Below are 20241 nucleotides of genomic sequence, written 5' to 3' on the forward strand. Positions count from 1 at the left end.
TGATTGTAAATCCTTTTAGCCTATTTCTCTAAAACACACCGACACACATTATTATGGAAATGAAGGTAAACACACAGGAAGGCAGCCATTGCAACTCCTAGAACACATGTACAGCAAGAGGGAAGACAGATTTAAAGGAAAAAAAATCTTCTTTTGCTTTTTACTCACTGCGTCTTATGGCTAGAAATACAAAGTGCTGTTTATTTGGTGCTGCTCTCTTCAGATTTGGCTACGACAGATTTTTCCGGATCAACGCCAACAACCTCATCCCAGGCCTTCCGACAAGTCCGCACAATCCACTCGTGTTCGGAGTCGTCTGTCAGAAAGATTCAGTTGGAGATTATTGAGAATTTTTGTTGATGGTGCTGCAAACAAAGTCTGGAGTGAAAGTGTTGAGCTTAAATAAAAACACACAAATACAAACCTAAAATGAGCAAAGCAAGAAGCTCTGTTTTTTTGTTGTTTTTTTTTGGTCGAACTCACTTAAAGCGTTTAAATTAAACGTCTAACAACCTGCATAATTAAACCGCAGGTCATTTTTTTTGGGGTGTGAGGCTGCAGCAGTGAAGTGCCATTATTCAGGTCTCGGGTTTAAATTCGTCAAAGCAAGATAAGCCTGACAATTAGCAGAAAATAACTTCTTAGAGCCACTTCAGACACCGATAAATAATAACCTCCCCAAAAATGGACTCCAATCTCTCCTTTTTTTTTTTGGTTGTTGTTTTTTTTTTTCCTTTAAAACCCCAAAAGACTGCCAGAGGAGCTGATAATAAACCAGTTTTTCGTTGTTAAAAACTGAAATGAGTAGCTAATTGCAGGGGAAGTGAGCTTTCTCTGGAGCGCGCGCAGCTGCACGCACTTGAGCGGCTCGCGGGGGCCTCACCCCCAGGTTCCACTGCTTGGTGGGGCTCCATTGTACAGAGGAGCAGGTCTGCGGCTCTCGGACTGATTGTGTGTAATTGCCAGCGATGGGCGTCAACACTAACAGCCACTTCAAGTATATAGCCTAACATCCCCCCCTCTCTCCCCTACTGCCTCACCCTCTCTCTCTCCCTTTCTCTGCCTGTGTCTCCTTTTCTACCTGAGGTCAATTGAACGCACCGGACACGAGGACAGCTGCCATGGCAAACATGTCGCACCCAGTCTTTGTGGCGCATTTGTACGCAGAAAAGGTAATTATTGAAGCCTATATCCTATCATTGTGTTGCCATGAAACACGCTGACCTCAATTAACCACGATCCGCAACCTGCCTTAATGATGATTAGATTGGGACGTTTTCATATTTGCTGTAATTCTGCCCTCTTCAGATTGTGTGGCAGCGTTTATCTGGGGATTTAAGTCACGTGTAATTGGTACCTTGAGTTATCTGGGGGGGCACAGGTGGCCCGTGTGTTGTCTCCTGCAGTCTGAGGGCAGCAGGACATTTCTGGGATTTAGGTTTAACAGTCGGTAAACTAAGGGCTGCTGGATGTTGGGGGGAAAATGGTGATATTTTACTTCTGCAACATATATTGTGACATGAAAAAATACAGAAATTTTCATCTGATGGCTTGAAAAACTCTATGTGGAAAGAATTATTACTTCTAGAATGACTACAGTGATTTTGTAGGGTAGTGCATCTGCATCAAAAGTAATAAATAATTTACAAAAAAGCAAAGTAAGAAGCTGTTCTGAACCTCTTCATGTAGCACAACCCTGTCAAAAGCATCCTTTTTTTTGCTTTGGGTTGTATTCAGATCTGCATCCCTCATACAGAACTCTGTGGTGCTGATTTAAAAGATCAAATAAACTAGTTAGGTTGTCTCGTGTAGTGGCAGCAATTGCAAGACAGACCGAGTACCTATTTTTCATGAAAAACAATCTCTCTTAAGCCAGAACATTTCTGTACAACTGACAGATGCAGGGTTTTTTTTTTTTTTTTCGCAACTAAATCTTCCCCTTCAGTGTTTCTCTCTTGTTCCTCACTCGTTTTACTGCGCACATGTGGAGGCTGCATGTCAACAAACTCATTGTCTCGTAAATAAAGTTTTAAAGAAACACTCCAGTGCATCCAGGAACACTTCATGGAGAGCAAATTGTGTTCTATCAGACAGACTTCTCCTCGAGATTAGTCATAGGAAATGAGAACTGGGCACGTTTTGTTATTGTACAAAGGAGCAAAAAAAGAAAAAGAAAAAAAAAAAGAAAGTTGTAGCAGGATGTGTTTGAGTGAATTTGACTTATTTCACTTCAGGGATGTGACTGTTTATTGCAATGTTGAAGCTGAAACTGTAGACTGCACAGCCCTAGTCAGCATAATAAACTAGGGATTGTGATATTGCAGTAAGTCAGACGAACAATCTAATAACACCTTATATATTTATATATTTATACAACACCTTTGAAAACAAGTGCTTAGATTTGGATAAAGTTAAAACAAGAAGACAAATGATTAAAACTAAGCGCAGCATGTCACTATAAATAAGTAAAAATAAAACCACATATAAGCAAATCTATGGTTTTTTTTTAAGAAGTGAAAGAAGTCACTGATTCTGAGCCGTATCTCCTCAGGCAAGTTGTTCCAGAGCCGAGGGGTCCTAAAGGCAGAAGCATGGTCACCTTTAGATTTAATACTTAACCTTGGAGCAGCCAGAAGGGCCCCACCTCCTGATCTAAGGCTGCAAACCTGCTCACATGTGGTCAACATTTCTGCTGTGTGGCTGAGGGGACAGACCCAGACATTAGTAAAATATTAAGATCCTAACAAACCGGGAGCCAGTGGAGAGAAACAATTAGTGGCCGACTAGCTGAGGGCGAGACAGTGACTTCTGGTTTGTGCCGGAAGAAAAAAAGAAGGAGTTACAGTGGTCAAGCCCGGAGAAAATAATCGTGTGAATGACTTTTTCCAAGTAGGAGTATGAGAGCGTCACAGCGTGTCTGTGAAACGAGGCAGGCAAATTTCAGAACAGCTCTGCATGCACTTTAATCTCCAATAAGGTTCTGAATTCACACACTTTATTTAACGGTTTCCTTGTTGATATCCATCTGGACCAGCAACCTGCATGGACGACCTTTGTGCAACGTACACAGGAGAGAGAGTGTGTGGAAGCGATAATGGCACCTTGTTAAAGTCTGTTTATCTTAATCCTTAAAATACACTCAGAGGGAAAAGTGTTTCCTTCCAGCCTAATGGCAGTGATTTAACACACACACACACAGACACACACGTATACAAAGACATACACACAGGCTTAATTAGCCACAGCAGAAATCTTCTACCACGGTGATCTGCATAAGAGGTGATTAAGTTCTGCTGGATTCGATGGTGAAACAGAGACAGAATTTTGGTTAAATTCGCGGGAACATGAGAGCTGTGACTCAGAGATGTTATTAAGACACCAAACCCTGAAGCTGCTCCGCTGACACTGACCAGAGGCTCGGCTTAGTGGACTTACAGGATCGTAATGTGTGGTTTCTAAGTGGAAGCGCTGCAGTGAAATAAAACTAAATGTGAACACTCGCAGAAACATACATGCATAAGTCATCTGTCTCCAATTCGCTGTCAGCAGATCAGCCCGTGGTTTTGTGTCTTGATGACACATATCACAGAAAACAGTGGTGGTTTTCTGGGTTTCTGGCTTTGAAAGAGCGATATCGATCTTCAGAATTATTAATCCATCTGCCACACTTGACAGGATTTAACATGTGAACCCCGTTTTATGGTGAAAATTTGTCCCAAACACGTTTGAAAAATGAGAGTTTGAGGGAAGGCGGCGTGAGGATATGTTCCACTCCCCAGCGCCCCAGCTGATCGTATCTGTCTGTGAAACACCTCGACTGGACGGGGACAAAGGGAGGGGAGCCGTGGTTTGGTCACCAGAGGTGTTTTGCTTGGCAGTGGAATGTTTTCAGTGCGGAGCTCTTTCTGTGCTGAGTTTCAAATGGAAGCGGTTATCCCAGAAACAGGAAAGTGCTACACATAATACGGCAACACATGGCCCCATCTGAGCTCGCCAAGCAAGAATACAGTATACACAAGTGACTGTGTGTGTGTTTGTTTGTAATAACAGAACATATTCAATCAGGCGCTGGTGGAGGTTTGATTGTGCAGATGTGGCCTATGCATCTTTTTTCCCCCCTTATTCTGCTTTTAATTGCAGTTTCATAGAGCGATGCAAATGCGTTAGATTGTACCTCCAAACTTAAGCAACAATCTTCATCAGCGAATGACAAATTAAAGCACTAATGTATGTCTCTGCAAGTCTGCCGGGGCGCAGATAAAAAACAACCTCTTGAGTCGCTCGTATGTGAAATATTTAGCTTGTTGATTATGTGATTTGTATTTCAGATTTAACGGTAATCATTTCCTCGTGCTGTAGTCTGTTGGCTTTAATTAAGCGGGGCTGGTTGGGACACAGTGAGGTGGAACCACATGTTTGTTGTAATGCTTTCATCATAAAAAAAATGGAAATTAAATCTAAAAAAAAATAAATAAATCAAACCACATCTCCGGTCTGAAATACCGAACTTCATTAGCTTTTTAACAAGCAGTACGTGAAATATAGTTTTGCTATTGGCGTTAGTGCGAGAGAAAAAAAACAAACACTTTCATCAAACTATCTGTCCTGGAAGCCATCCCAACTTCATCTGAATTTACACCTGATGTCTACCAAGGATGAAGACAAATGTGTTTTTGCTTCTGCTATATTTACACAATGCAATGGTATTTAACGAGAAACATGACAAATAACCATCCAAATATCATGATCAGCTGCTCAGATGTTTTTTAAAATTAGAATTAGAAGACAAAGATGGATCAGTCCGCCACCTACGATACTATCTGGAGTGTGCAGCTCACTCACATGTTCTCTTTCTTATTTTTAGATTATCCGGCTAGAGATGGGAACTCTGCAGAGTAATACCTAATGATATACTGCTGTGGTAGTAACCTGGAATGTTGCTAGTGACACACAGAATCCCTTCTTAACATTTTTAGGAGGTGACTTTCTATCCCAGTCTGCTTGCTTTCCAAACTCCCTTGTTCTAATTTGTCCTGTAGTATCTTCACACCAAAAAGTCCTTTTTTCTTGGGTCCAGCAGAAGGAAGCTGCACCAAACACTGAAATGTTGGTTTGGATGATGACCAATGAGCAGCTACTTAAATGTGGCATTGCAGATCTCCACTAACACATGATTCGTAAGTAACCGCAGTTTTTCACTTTAAAGTTAATCAGAAACCGAATTTAATGGACAATTTAGGGAGAAGATTGTTTTTCAAGACAATTTGCTCCTAAACAACTATACAGAAAGGAACAACTGATGCCAGCCCACTGGGTTAAGCAAAAAAGATCTCTGCCTTGGCTTGCAGTCATTTTGGTCAACACCAAGTCATGACTACATTCTCAGAATTATTTGTGATGTGTGATTGTGAGATTAGCTGAGTGAACCATTTAGAATCATCAGGGTCAGTTTCAGCTTTTTACTGTACACTGGTGTCTAAAACACTGAAACAGGCCATAAGTAAGCATCATGCAATTCATTATTGTTGTTATTGGATGTATTATAAGTATTTGGCACAGACATTTATCCAAACTGAGTCAATTTGACAAGCTTTTTGGGGGTCAGTGTTCTTCTTGAGGAACAAACCACAAACTCACTCTTGGCCAACTTCCTCTTTTACCTGAGATACAGTAATTCCACTTCCTAATAAGGTTATCAACTAATGCTATTCATCCACCAACTAGCCACAACATTGGAAGCACCTGCCTAATATTGTACTACAAGGTGTGTCAGAAAAGTTCCAGGACTGGTGTCACTAAAGATATATTTCAAACCCAAACTACAAACTACGAGTTTTCCCCTTCAGACGATCAACCAGCACGTCTACAAGGAGATCCTGGGTGGTTGCTTCGTTGATTGTGCGAAAAGAGGCAAGCGTTTTGAAAACATGGATGACATCAAGATGGCTGCGTTGACGGAGGAATCCTTCCAGGAGTCCATGGTGGTGTGGCAGAGAAGGCTGGGAAAGTGCGTTAGACTCCACAGGGATGGGGTGACGCTATACCTCACCTGGTTGAGCTGGCGTCCCATGTACAGGGGCTATCGTCCCCAATGTGGAGGTCATGAGTTCAAATTCCGCTTATGGCCCTTTTCCGCAGGTCCTTGCACCATTCTTCTCTCCATTTTCCTGTCCATTTCTCTACTGCTCTATCAAATAAAGGCAAAAACGCAAAAAAAATTAATAAATATTATAAAAAGACTCCACAGGGATTACTTTGAAGGGGAATACTCAAAGTTTGTAGTTTGGATTTGGAATGGGTTCTAACTTGAGATCTGGGGAATCTGGAGGCCAGATCAATGCCTTACACTCTTGGTTGTGCTCCTCGAGTCGTCCTTGAGCAGTTGTTGCAACGTGGCTGGCCAAGGTTTCCCAGCAGAACATTGCATTGTGATAAATTCATCAACACTTCGCCTATTGGTGGCTCTATTGTTGTGGTTGATGTGTACATAAAAGAACTGTTGAGAATGAGTGTGAACAGGCAGCGTATTTGGATGTCATAATTTACTCTCGAACCCTCTGGAGGTGTTTTGCCTCGACTCACACCACTTTCAATTTCCTCTGTCATTCAGCATTTTCTACAACGCGCACAAGCATTCTTAAAAAACCCCTCCATACACGCAGGCGTGCATGACAAGAAATCCAAAAATAATCTATAACCTCTTGGGGAATATTAGCAACAGATCCTATTGTTTTGCAACTTGGCAATTCTCCAAGACGAACTGTTTGTCCAAGTTAGCAACAGTAACTACGGAGGGCAGGACTTTGCACAAGGTCCGTTTTGGCCGGTAATTCAAGTTTAGCCTGATATTTCCTAGCAACAACATGCAGTTCCAGGGGGTGTAATGTAAGTCATCTGTGGTTAAAACAATCCCATCTTTTCTGCAGCTTTTGTAAATATGAGTCTTTGTCTTCACCGGCTCCGTCTTCCCCTCGTCCACAGCTACATGGGGAGCTCCTTCCTCTTTCTTGTTGCAGCAAGCGTCCCAGCTGGGAGGGTGGGTCTTCCCCGTGTCCCATCATCCTTGCGGCCCTCATCCTGGGCGGAAGGCGCGAGGCAATAAATTCAGTCTTCACACCCACTCTGACAAATATGCCTTCACCTCCCGGGGTTGAAAAATAAATCCATACAGGATACAGGAGCATTCTTCTCAAGAATTGTGCACCAAGACAAAAGCGACAGCACACGGGCATAAATAGTGTATGTAGCCACCAGCCGCATACAGAGCACTTCCCTCCGCACACATGCACATGGACGCTGCCAAAATAAAAGGCCCTCATCAATTAAACAGTTCCTGTTTTACTCCATATTTATCTAAATGAAAACAGAGTCAGAGCATTGTTGGAAGTGTTCAGTTCCTCTTCTTTTTCATCTCAATGCAAGAAAAGAAAAAAAAAAGCCTTTCCTTCTTATCCCCTCTTCTTGTCCTCCCTCATATCTCTTATCCTCCGTCATTCCACTGATCAATACCAGAACTATAATGATGATGAACAACTCACATCAAGGAAAGGATCGCAAAACATATTTTTGTCTTCTTACACATGCCGATGACATCTGGCGAGGATGTGGGTCTTCTGTCTCTACACATATGTAAATGAGTTTTGCGTGCTTGTGGAACTAATCTGTATTATGTTGCAAGTAGCTCATCCGAATACAAATATTCTGCCCTAAAATACATTTCTACCTTAGGGAGCTTGTGAGTCATACCTTAACTTCTGCCAGGAATCATATCTTGACACATGTTTGCATTTGTAAGGTTAAAAAAAAACAAAAAAAAAGATAATATACTGAAACAGATTTGGGAATCATTAGATGAGATTCCAGCTGCTGAGGCTGGACTTTGTCTTATTTAACAGTGAAAGAATACCGGAAAAGTCTGTTCTGAATGCTTTGTGTGTTTCTAATATTGAAACCAACATTTCAAGTGTTCTGCAAGATTTTACATCTCAATAGTTTGTTCAGATGCTGTGCAGTTCATGTCCACTTAGAAGATTACAAGACTACAGACTCTACAAGACATTCAAGATATTAGCTCTGAATAAGTCAGAGGTTCACTAAGGTCAGAGGGTTTCATCCACTGGAGACCACGACTGCTTGTATACATTTTCATGGCAGTTCGTTCAGCAGTTGTTGAGATATTTCCGCCTGGAACAAAATGGTGGACCGACAAACAGGCAACCTTATTCCCTGTGGAGTAAAGTCACTAAGTACATTTACTCCAGTACTATATATAAGTAAAATATGAGTCACTTGTGCTTTTCTAGCATATTTCCACTTCCTACTACTTTATACTTCGACTCCACTAGAATCCAGACAAATATTGTTCTTACTACATCACTACATTTATTGATAACTTTAGTTAGTAGTTACTTTGCATATTCAGACTATCCATCCATCCATTATCTATACACTGCTTAATCCTCACAAGGGTCGCGGGGGGCTAGAGTCTATCCCAGCTGACTCAGGGTGAAGGCAGGTTCACCTGGACAGGTCACCAGTCTATCACAGGGCTACACTTAGAGACAGACAACCAAGCACACTCACATGCACAACTACGGACAATTTAGAATCGCCAATTAACCTTAACATGCTTTTGGACCTTGTGGGAGGAAGCCGGAGAACCCGGAGAGAACCCACACTGCACGGGGAGAACATGCAAACTCCACACAGAAAGATCCCGGATGTCCTCACTGAGACGCGAACTGGTGACCTTCTAGCTGCGAGGCAACAGTGCTAACCATCGCTCCAGTATTTCTATCCTAAAGGTATTTAAAGAAGGGTTTGTGCATTTTCATAAACAGCATGATTTTTAGAACATTGTATTCTTTAATAAAGGCCCCAAAATGTAGTTTTTCTGGTTGCGTGCAGAAGTTAGCTGGTTTATTGAGCTTTAAAACACAGATATTGCCTCTGCAAAAACCTTTGGCCCAACAACTTTGAACCTGGCTTCATCCAACGTTGACATACATGCTCTTGAAATGACCACAAATGAAGACATTTTTAGATCTACTAAACCTGATGTGCACGTTTTACTGTAAGTGACCAACGTGGGCAGCTTCATGGTGATGTATTAACCATGTTAAGTGAAGTTTTTTTTCATAGGATTCTGGAGGAACCTTCACTCACCTGCAGCCGTGAGCTGTGGAGCATGAACTCCTGCTGCTTCTTCAGATTTGCATCCATGGTTTTGGGCAGCAGGAAGCCCATTATTTAACACTTTATTGCATCGACAATTATAATCAAATAACATACTATTATTCTGAAATGGAACATTTTGCAAAGTGAACACTTTAGGTATATTCTGATCAGTAAAAATGTCAAATTCCAAGACTTTTCTTTGAGTATTTCCACACTGTGGTATTATTACTTTACACAGCTATAAAATTCAGAGTACTTCTTCGAACCACTGCTGAGAACACTTCAGTATTGCCATCCCTCGTCTAACATTATCCAACTGTCTAACATTGTGTAGTGATGCTAAAACGTGCTGGGAGACATGATGAGCAGAGGATGTCAGAGTTTGGGAATTGCTGTCTGGACACCTGACAGACTGCATTCACTTTAAATCAGGAGCTCCAGACTGGGCACTCACTCAGTGGAAAAATGTGTCTTCAATTTTCCACTCTTGACAAATAACAAAAGGAAAAAAAAAAAAAACTTTTGAAATGACTGGTTTTGCCTATAGAGGCGCGCTTATCGTATGACATGCAGCAGTAATCTCCCATCAGAAAATACAGGGATAATCCATTTAACATCACTCTGTGGGTTCATTGTTATCAAAACCTTTCCTCGTAGACCTGCTGTATGCATTTAGAATTAAAGTTTGTAAAAACGGGCAAAGAAAAAGGGTCCATGCTTGAAAGTAGCTTCAGTAAAGCTTCAAGCCAAAATTCAATCAGGAATACTATCTAATGCTATTTATTTACATTCTCTGAGGGCCTTCCTCCCTCTATTAAAAAATCTGTCTCTGACCCAGTCATTCTGAAGTCAGCTGTACCTTCCTCCATCTGCTACCAGCTGCCATTCCCATGTCAGATCAATGCAACCCTCCTCCACCTCCCGTTTTCATCAGGACCACTTATCCTTCCACTGAGCTCATCAGCAATCCTACTCCACATCACACCCATCCACATCTTCAACATCATTTTTCATCACTGCTCATCCACCACCAGTATTTAGACTCCATCTGGAGATATTCCTCTACAGCTCATGCAACAATCACCCCTTTTAACTAATCTTTAAGTTCTTCTTTCATTTGTTTCTTTTCTGATTGAAGTCAGACTGTTTGCAGAAAAGTCAAGTTGTTGAAAAGTGGACACAGATTTACACAGACCTACCATCTACATTTCTCTCCTTACATAATTCAGCATTTTCAACCTCTGTCTCTTTTATGTTTACGTCTTGGAACGACATGACATAAGGAGTCTACGCTCAGGAACTCCACCAAAAACATGAGGTGCAAAATTCACATTCTTTGTAGACACACTAAAGCAGCTGCGTGTTGCAGCTTCAAAACAGAGATTACATCAATAGCAACGTGATTGCTGGAATTAACATTGTTTCTAGTCATGGTCAATTATAGAAACTAATGGCGCTGCTTTATTCAGTTTCTAATTTAATACATTTACCACACAGCAATCCATCACTGAAAGGTGCTTCACTGGACATAAGAATCTGTGTACATAATTTGAAATGGAAATTTGTGTTTGCTCTCGACTTTCATCTTTGTGATTTACCTTGGCACAACAGGCTACGATGCCTGGATATTACTCAACGCTCAGATGGAGCCAATTTGGCATTAGGTTGATGGAAAAAAATGTGTGCAAAGTAAAGGGATGCAAACAGTGAATAAAGTAGGGTTTTGAGGTTGAGATGTGGAGTACAGTTGGTAATACCTGCTTTTATTCCCCTCATGCTCTCAAGTATAGATCACAAACTATATCCACATTGAAAGGTTTCTATTATTTTGTGTAAAATTGTATTCAATGAAGACATATTTCCTACAGGCCAGTTGCAGTATATTTGGTATTTCAGGGCTTAAGAAGTGATTTAAACAGCATATTTTCAATCTTACCTGCATTCCTGAGGAATCTGCCAGCATAGGAAGTGACGACTCTGGTAGTAGGGTCATAGAAACCGTCTGCACAGTCGTAACATCCATCAGGAATGACTCGTGGAGGATGAACATCAGTCATCTGAGATTCTCCTGTAGGAAAAGAACAGTTGATTTACACTGAATGACTTTCTTATTCTCTTTTTCAGCTTTTAACACCATTAGTACTAACTTGAAGAAGGACTCAGTGGTTACTGCTGTTGCACACCGAAGAGATTCTTGGTTCAAATCTCAGCCCATCCTGATGCTTTGTGCCTCGACTAACTATTTGTAAGGGCCAGTGATGGACGTAGAGTGATTCATGAAGCGATGTTACACGGCTACCTGCAAACTTTGCTTGGTAAAACTTGGGAGCGACTCAAATCTGAAACAAGGACTGAAATGAAAACAGCTCTTCAGATTAAACTCACACAGTTAACTAAGTTATCCTGCCTTGTGAGAAAGGCACTCAGTCCAACAACAAGGAAATAAGTATTTAAGAACTCACAAGAAAGCTTTTATTTATTTAGTTTGTCAACAGTGTGCATATCAAGTTCATGCCTCTTAGTGTTCCTCCTCTTACTACGACATTCTCCTGATCTAATTGTATTAAGTGTGTTTTATTACAAGGCTTTAGGCTAAATTGTGTGTATGTTTGTGAAGGAGTGGCATTAAGTAGAAGCTGTCATGTGACCAAAGGAGCAAATAAATGAGTTCCAACCTGCCGGTCTGAGCCCGTTGCACCTCTCGCTGTAGAAGCGCCTGTCGTAACCGTTGCAGTAGTCCCAGTCCTTCTCCTCATACTGCAGGCCATCAGCAAATGTAAATGAGCCCTTGGGAGGAAGCACAATGAGAAACACAGTGAATGATTCTAAATCAGTTCATTCTAAAGACAGAGCAATCCTAGTGATGTTTTGACATGTAGCTTCAATTTTTTTTTTCTGCCAGTAATTTGGGATGTCTGCCTCCGCTGCCACTCCTGCACAACTAGTACACAATTTCATTTGTGCTCCTCACAGCACTTTGAAAAAATAACAAAACCCCCGGAGCAGAAACAATGCCCCTGTTGCTCAAGATAATGCACAAACTCACTGTTGACAGGTTTCATGGGGAGGATTCCTTTGATAGAAAGTAGTTCCAGCAAAAACTATCGAATGTGAGGTCTGGGGGTTATCCTGCATACCCCAGACGTGGTTTCTGGCGAGATAAGTTGCTGTTGAGGTTTTCAAATGTCAGTTTTCAGTGCTTTCAGCCCCACGAAAGAATTTAAATTTCCCTCCATTGTCTCTGGGTTGAGGAGGAACTCTACAAGAGATGGATATCTCCAAACCTCAGCAGATAAAACCAAAACTGTCTGCACAGATATGTATCGCTGGAGGAAAGCAGAAAAACATGTCGTTTTGGTATTTTGGATGAACTGAAACACTGTAAGTGTGTGTGTTTGTGTGTGTGTGTGTTTGAGGAATTGTTGAGAATGAAAATGGGTTTTACAAAAGAGGAATCGATGTTTAGTAATTTTGCGCACTGGACTCATATCAGTAATATTCTGTTTTAAATGAACACTTTGGAGTCACCAAAAATGACATTAATTCAGACTTTACAGAGAAGAGAAGAGAAGAGAAGAGAAGAGAAGAGAAGAGAAGAGAAGAGAAGAGAAGACTGTGGAGCTGTGAAATCAGCTGATGTGCTAGATTTAGATTAGTTTTATTTGAAAGACCTTTTCCACATTATTTAGACCTGTCACTGCAGGAGACGCACAGGTGTAACAAATAAAAATGATTTCCCTTAATGGTGTAGACCAGGGGTGTCGAACTGCGGTCCTCGAGGGCCGCAATCCTGCATGTTTTAGATGTTTCCCTCTTCCAACACACCTGATTCAAATGATCAGCTCATCATCAAGCTCTGCAGAAGTCTGATAACGATCCTGATCATTTGAATCAGGTGTGTTGGAAGAAGGACACATCTAAAACATGCAGGATTGCGGCCCTCGAGGACCGGATGTCGACACCCCTGGTGTAGACTAATTTCCTTTAACCTGCACCAGGTTTGCATTTTATGCTGTGATCGTAATGTTCCTCTTACTTTTTAACACATTTAGTTAACATTTAAGTATGAAACTTGCAGAGATCATTATACTCAAATGACAACATTTTAATTAAAAAAATATTTAAATTTCAGGTTATCTTGTTCATTATTGTACACAATGAAACTCACTCTTTTAGGCTCACAATATCTTGAAATGTTTGGTAATTATTTCAGATGCAATAATATTAATAATAAAAAACATCACAGAAAGCTACAAACCTTTGTATTATTTTAAAACACAAAAATCCGACAAAATACAAAACAGACGAATATGAAAACGGAGATTCTCAACCCATGGGTGGAGAAGCATGATTGAAGGAGGAGGTAAAAGTTGCAGAATGAGCTGTGCGCTACTAGATATCATTTCCAGAGTTTGGATTTCTGCGTTTATTGGATGGCTATATGTCTGGGTTTGAATGGATGTAGATTTGTTTGAGCTGGCATAGAATGCAGGTGCAGGATAGTCTGGGCCAAGGTTAGTCATGGTTCAGAGCTGCTATCATTTCAAATGAACCACATCTGCAGTGATGATGATAATTGGAGAGATTGCCATTGTGGCAAAGCCCATGAAATGTTGCATCAGAGCAGAAGAGACTAAATCTTCAACAGGAAAAAAAAAAGAAGAGAGAAACCTAATTACTACGACAATAACGGTGAGTGATTGCTAAAAGGGACCAGATGTAATATCAACTATAACCAATGAGAAACACACAGAGGCATGCACATGGCTGCATACAATCTGACATGCATGCAAGGACGCACATACAGACACAGAAACACACAGCTCCTCACCTGTTTGGCGATACCGTTTTCCCAGATGGCTTCATATTTACTTCCAGTTGAAAAGTGCAGCACTCCTTTGCCATGGAACATCCCATCTCTTGTCTCTCCTACATATTTAGTGCCAGTGGGGAAGGTGTACTCTCCTTGTCCTTCCATTCTAAAGGAGAGAAGACATGGCCACATAGTACTTTGTCAACTTTTTTCTTTTTTTTTTTTTGCTGTTCAGTTGGTTAGCTCACTATAAACCACTCTGTGATTCTATTAATTAGGTTCCATTAGTGGTGTGGGTACAAATATACATACGTGTCGATTTCATGGAGGACCAAGGGGATACATACCCCCCAGGGTAAAGGACATTTATTTTGAGAAACTTCTATAATAGTTCAAGAAATGCCCTGACACGGGCTGGTCTTTTTTCTTAAATACATAGCTAACAGAACATGAGCAGAAATCTTGCTGAAACACACATAAGGCGTTAAACTCCAGGTGTTTGTAAATTAATTAATGTAATGTAAATTTCCCCAGTGAGGATCAATGCAGTTTATCACATCTTGCCTTACAAATTAATTTATCATTGGCATGTGCCACGTGCACATTTTAAGAGGTTATGAAATAAATAAATATTTGAAAGCAAAACAGGATATCTGAGAGCCTCACTGCATTATATTCCATCATATTTTTAATTCCCCCCAATGCCTGAATTTTGTTGTTTTCTTTAACATAATAACAATAATAAAAAATGTATACAACTGGTGTATTAGGACTCACTACAATGCAGGAAATTAGGTGTCTGATATAAATTTTCCGGAGGCACACGACGCCCAGAACTCCTGTTTTAAGGGTTTAAACTTCTAAGTTCAAACCCATGTTAAAGTATACTTCATTTACCTGCCATTTTTGGTATCTCCTCTGTAACTGCTTCCTATGAACTCCATGAAAGTGCTGGTTTGCTGGGGCGCTTTCGTCTTTTGTAAAAGAAATAAACATACAAACCATACATTCACTACCGACGGAGCAAGACAACACAGCGGCTTTACTCCGCCGTTACTATGGCAACAAAGCAGCTCGAATTGTTCCGTATGAAAAGTCTGTCACAATTTCTTAACTAAAATACTTTATAAATAAAATATCATGCATGCAAAGTCGTACATAACATTTTTTTTTTAAAATCCAACATGAGTTTTCTCTTTTTCTTTTTCATAGTTCGCTTTGTGCGCATGCGATTCGAGTCGCTCGCTCCTTTGCGTCATCAGAACGCGACCCCCGGCTGGCAGCAGCAGGCGCAGTAAACTGACCTTCTTCGCGGCCTCGTCGCTCGTCCTGGAGCCCGACGAGGACCTTGAATGTTTTTCACCAGCGGTGTTTGATTTTCTGCTTTTGTTTTATCGTACGAGCACGCAGCCATGCCCGGGTGTCCGGAAATACCCACGCTGGAGGAGCTGAAGGTGGACGAGGTGAGCCGCGGTTTTTGTTTAGCTTGAATGAGAAACATACCAAGACAGGACAGCTAGCTAACTAGCAAGCTAACCGGCTAACTATTGTATGCATCAGTAGCTGTCAACTGTTACAGCTTGCGTTACCTGCCTTTATGATGGTGAAAGTTAGTTGCATGATGTAGGTAGATGCTGTGTATATTTATGCGAGTGGATTTATCTGGGTGAGCGAGAAGCTGGTTAATGTATTGCCGTTATTATGACAGCCACCTTGACTACATTACATGGCGTTAGCATTAACTTTGTCCTATAATCTCTATATCACACTCTTCTCAGTACATAGTAAGCCATAATTTTAGTCATCTGAGGGTAGTAACTCTATAACGACTGTCTCCAAACAGTTCTCTGGCTGGCTTACGTTAGCAGTGTTATTTGGCAATCAGAATTTGTCCTTGGAAGTCAGGTGAAAGTTGTCAGCAGCCTGTCGGTGTCCAACTCTACAAAGGGGACATGGAGGATCTAAGAAACGAGATGCAGAGACTGATTTCCTTTGAATTTACTAGTTTGCTTTTAAGCATTATATTGCAATGTATTTTGCATTAACATCCCCACCAAAATCTTTAGCCTGCTTTTGTCAAACTTATGTGAAGGTAGCTGTGATGTTTCCAGGACCTCACAAATTGTTTTTCTGTTCTTTTAAAGAAAGAAAATAAAATTGTGAACTTTAGCAAATAAAAATGGTCAATATGGATTTCTGTGTGTGAGAGTATGGTTATTTTTTCTTAATATAGAACACATTTTGAAAAATATGTCATTATTTATGTAGTAAAGGGACTATTGACAGATCAGGATCAATGCACTTGATAAGACCCCAGCAGGAGAGGAGGGAAAAAAAGGGTTGTCCTCCAAAAGCAATGCTCAGACTTCATAGCTGCCTCATAAACAGTTTCCACTGTTGCTATTGTACAACATGTCAAGTGAAAAAGCCACAACTTGTGTGTGGATTGAATAAGACACCTATGGCATGTTAGAATGTGCACTTTACACTGTGAGAGCTAGAATTGTAGTTTCAAGGAGCCGGTAGCACCAACAGAGCTTACAACTCGTCTGTAGCTCAGACCAGGTTTAGACCTGGCTTATATTTGTTTAGTGCAAGTGACAATAAATCAACTCTGAAGATTTTTCTTAGCTAAGATCAACTTAGCAGTTAGAACAACCAGGTCCAGGTGCTCCCAGTTATGCTTCACAACAAATACTGATTCAGTGTCTACGGGTGTCTACGGAAACATTAACTGGGTTCTTCAGACAATGAATGTATCAGATATGTTATGTTTTTTTTTTGCCCAGTATAATTGTCTTCCTTCTTCTTGTCTCCTCTTCTGTCCAGGTAAATGTGTCCTCTGCAGTGCTGAAGGCTGCTGCCCACCATTATGGCTCCCAATGTGACAAACCCAACAAGGAGTTCATGCTCTGCCGCTGGGAGGAGAAGGACCCCAGGAAGTGTCTAGAAGAAGGGAGGAAAGTCAATGAGTGTGCAGTCAACTTCTTCAGGTAGCTCACATTCTGGGTTTTGTACATGTTTGGTGCCAAACACTCCTGGTACAAACGGTCACAATTTTCTCACACCTTTGTCTATAAAAGTTAGTGCATCATGATTGTAAAAAGATTGAGTTTAAAAATGTGAAACTATACATAAATATACTAGAAATGTATGTAAGCAGGAATGGAGTGATGTGTTAAGTTAATCATGTATGCTTCAGGTCCTCGGTTCCTGTAATTAAACAGTTTGGCGTGGTAAAGCCATTTGCTTTCTCCTTTGCCTTGGCTTCACAAAAAAATCTGATAGCATTTAATGGAAAATATCAAAAGGCAGAATAATTCCATTTTTAGAACTGAAGGCTGCTACAGCGTTGTCATCTGCTAAACTGAGCAGCGTGCTTGTGGTCAGAGAGTGATGGAAGATGTGGCTGAACTCTGGAGCCAACAGAGAGTGCAGAGTTTAATAGTCTATGTGAAATGGTGGTCAGCAGAGGTCTGCGGACAAGAGGTTCTGCATTACTTACTCAATGATAGACCAAAATATGCTCTGAGGTTGCAAATACTGCTGGTGGACAGTTGTTCTTCCAGAGGTTAAAGTTATTAAGTTTACAAAGATGATTTCGGAGTTGGGAAGTTTCCTATTCCGTGTCTTGTCCTGGTCATAAGCTTTTGTAGTCTTTTGGTAGAGGTTGATGTAGATGCCAGTTAAAATAACTGAGAAGACCTCTGGACCAAGTAGAATTTAAAACTAGTGATGCAAGAGTAAAATAGAAAAAGGTAGTGACAATTAAGTGTTTGTGTAGCTTGTAGGAAAATAGATTTTACATAAAAAAGTAGCATGAAGTTCATGATAACTTGATGGTCCAAACTGAGGGTAGATGTTTCTAACACAGTTGTCCTCCATTGATTTCCGTACGGTGCCTTTTCTGAATGCTCTGAAGCGTAACTGGTGAGACTTTCTAGTTGCATGAGATGTCTACAGACTGATTGCCGACGTGATATTTAAGAAATTCAGGGTGAAAACATACATGTGTTGTTGTCATATTCCAGTTTTTATTGTAGTAAAGAGAATTTGTGTAATTTGTGCGGCAGCCTGTGGGTCGGACCAACCTTCTGTCGGGCGTTATGGTGAAGATCATCTTGCACTTTTATGATGTGTTTACACCAAACTTGACTTTTATGAAGGCAAAATTTCCCAGATGAGTTATTTTCCGTCGTGTAAACATAATTTGTCAGAGTATTAATCATACAGTTGTTTATGTATTTGAATCATTTGTATTTGTCTTATTGAGTGAATATTTATTGCTGCAAAGCTTTTTAATTTGATTTCTTGTTTTTACTTTGCTTTAACCTGTTAACACTCACCGCAGCCACATGAACATACTGCCACTGTCTTTTGAACACAGTCTGAGTCATTGTTTGAAAGCACAAATCCTCACATTCAAACAACGTAAATCATTTTAGAATACTGACGCTAAAGAGACGACAGCATCAGAAGCAGTAGTAGCTCCTCACTTTGTAACAGCAGCGTGGACGCAGTAGAACTATAGCTTCGTACCTTTTCTGTCGTATGTGAGGGCGCATTTTTGTTAAATCACATATTGTTTTTACTGTAAGTTTTCAATAGATAAAATGTTTTCAAGTCTGTTTTAAGTCTTAAGTTTAAAAAAAAAAAGGTGGATGTTAAGGGGATACATGCATTTTTATTTCATAAAACTCTATTACAGTTTTTATGGTTACTGATAGAGATTCATCCTCTTTTCCAAATCAACTAAAGCTAGCCAAATATGGTCTACAAAGCAATATTATGTCATTTGTGTGATTATTTTTTTCTTTCGTGGGGAGAAAAACTAATGACATTAGTTTTAGAACATGATTAAATTGCGCCTATTGTGTCTCTAGAACTTCAACAAAGTGGTCTGGCATTTTTCACTCTTAACTGCTGTGTCTGTGTTTACTGACCGTTTTAGACGGAGCTTTGTGCCGATGCCTTCGGTAACTATGGTGCTTTTGTGAGTGTGTATCAAACAGGTTGTGCTTTTGGTTGAAAAAAAAAAAAAAACACGAAAAAAAAAACACATGACCTCTAGAGAAGTACCTGCAATTATTATAATGAGGACAGATTTGAGAAAAATTGTAATTGCGCCAGGGGCCTGGTTTGATTCTCTGGTGTTTCTGGCAACTGCCAGCCACTTTTAGGTACTTTCACAGAGTTCTTGTTATGGAAACCTGCACATAGCGATCAAATGGGATCAACGAGTGGAAACTGACAAGTCATAAGTCAAGTAGTGATGAGTTAGTGGAAGTTGTTTAAATCATTTGATGTCCGAATTTTAGATCTGAACATGTCTGGCAGATAAAAATACAAGTTTATCTATAAATCTTTAACTCCTATGTCATATATGCCTTTAATAATTTCTCCATTTTCATACCCGGAATCTTAGCTTTTAAAATATCTTCTCAGCATTTTAATTCAGTAAATTCCCAGGCCTGGGATAAATAAAGTAGTTTTCTATTCTATTCTTCTATTCTCTTAAGGGTGAGAGTTCCAGCTCATGCATGACTACTACATATTCCCGACTACCGTGTTCTTACTCTTGCATATTTGATTCTGATTCATATGTCCTTCTGTGCCTTTCAGGCAAATCAAGGGGAACTGTGCCGAGTCCTTCACAGAGTACTGGACCTGTGTGGATTATACAAACTTGGCAGAGCTGCGCCACTGCCGTAAAAAGCAACAAGCTTTCGACAGCTGCGTCCTTGATAAACTGGGGTGGGAGAGACCTGACCTGGGAGAGCTGTCTAAGGTGAGACTCGTGAAGGACTGACTGTGCATTTACAATGCATGCAGCTTGGTTGATGGGCTCTATTCTTGCTGATTGTGGGCTGTGCAAGAGGCTCTGATTGCATCTGCGTAGTGGGCTCATTCAGCTCTAGTTGTGAGCTGGCAAATCATGTGTTTTATGCTGTATTGGGTTTTCTCTCCATAAATTGACGTTTTTAAGAAGCTTCACATAACTGTGGTAAGCGCTAATTAAGTATCAGCAATCAAAACAAGACCAACAACTGATCTCGATGGTAGATTTTTGGATATTTATTTATGTAGTCTTTGAAAAGACACTTGAACAAACCTGCGAATCTGTGAATGGCTGTAATCAACTTTTTCTGGCCGTTTTGCGCTTGTCAGACCGAGCTGCTGTTCAGGGCGTCAAACCACGTGAGCAGGCAAACAAAAGAACAGACGTCTGACTTCAGATTACTTTTCTTTTT

At 40.5% G+C, this 20241-nt stretch overlaps 2 protein-coding genes across 2 annotated transcripts in view; one reads left to right on the plus strand and one right to left on the minus strand.

Annotated features, from left to right (window-relative positions):
- Positions 1 to 200: 200 nt before the first annotated feature.
- Positions 201 to 14934, minus strand: morn5 (MORN repeat containing 5). The gene is made up of 5 exons (XM_008290142.1): positions 14888 to 14934; positions 14009 to 14156; positions 11853 to 11964; positions 11114 to 11245; positions 201 to 316 (listed from the first exon to the last, which is right to left on the minus strand). The coding sequence occupies exons 1-5, from the start codon at positions 14932 to 14934 to the stop codon at positions 201 to 203; spliced, it is 555 nt and encodes a 184-aa protein (XP_008288364.1).
- Positions 14935 to 15262: 328 nt separating this feature from the next.
- The window catches only part of ndufa8 (NADH:ubiquinone oxidoreductase subunit A8), a 6429-nt gene continuing 1450 nt past the window's right edge, over positions 15263 to 20241 (plus strand). Inside the window, exons 1-3 of the mRNA XM_008290139.1 lie at positions 15263 to 15453; positions 16820 to 16983; positions 19613 to 19778. Of these exons, the coding sequence (XP_008288361.1) occupies positions 15403 to 15453; positions 16820 to 16983; positions 19613 to 19778 (381 nt within the window). The 5' untranslated portion in view covers positions 15263 to 15402. The remainder of the gene's footprint in view (positions 15454 to 16819; positions 16984 to 19612; positions 19779 to 20241) is intronic.

The sequence above is a fragment of the Stegastes partitus genome, unplaced genomic scaffold (assembly GCF_000690725.1).
Source record: "Stegastes partitus isolate 25-593 unplaced genomic scaffold, Stegastes_partitus-1.0.2 Scaffold656, whole genome shotgun sequence".
NCBI lineage: Eukaryota > Metazoa > Chordata > Actinopteri > Pomacentridae > Stegastes > Stegastes partitus.

Coding starts and splice junctions, on each gene's coding strand:
- morn5 (XM_008290142.1), bottom strand. CDS start 14,934: ATGGAGTTCATAGGAAGCAGTTACAGAGGAGATACCAAAAATGGCAG. Junction 11,246..11,852: donor CAACGGGCTCAGACCGGCAG/GTTGGAACTCAT, acceptor CTTTTCCTACAG/GAGAATCTCAGATGACTGAT. Junction 317..11,113: donor CAGATTCCTCAGGAATGCAG/GTAAGATTGAAA, acceptor TCTTTCTGACAG/ACGACTCCGAACACGAGTGG.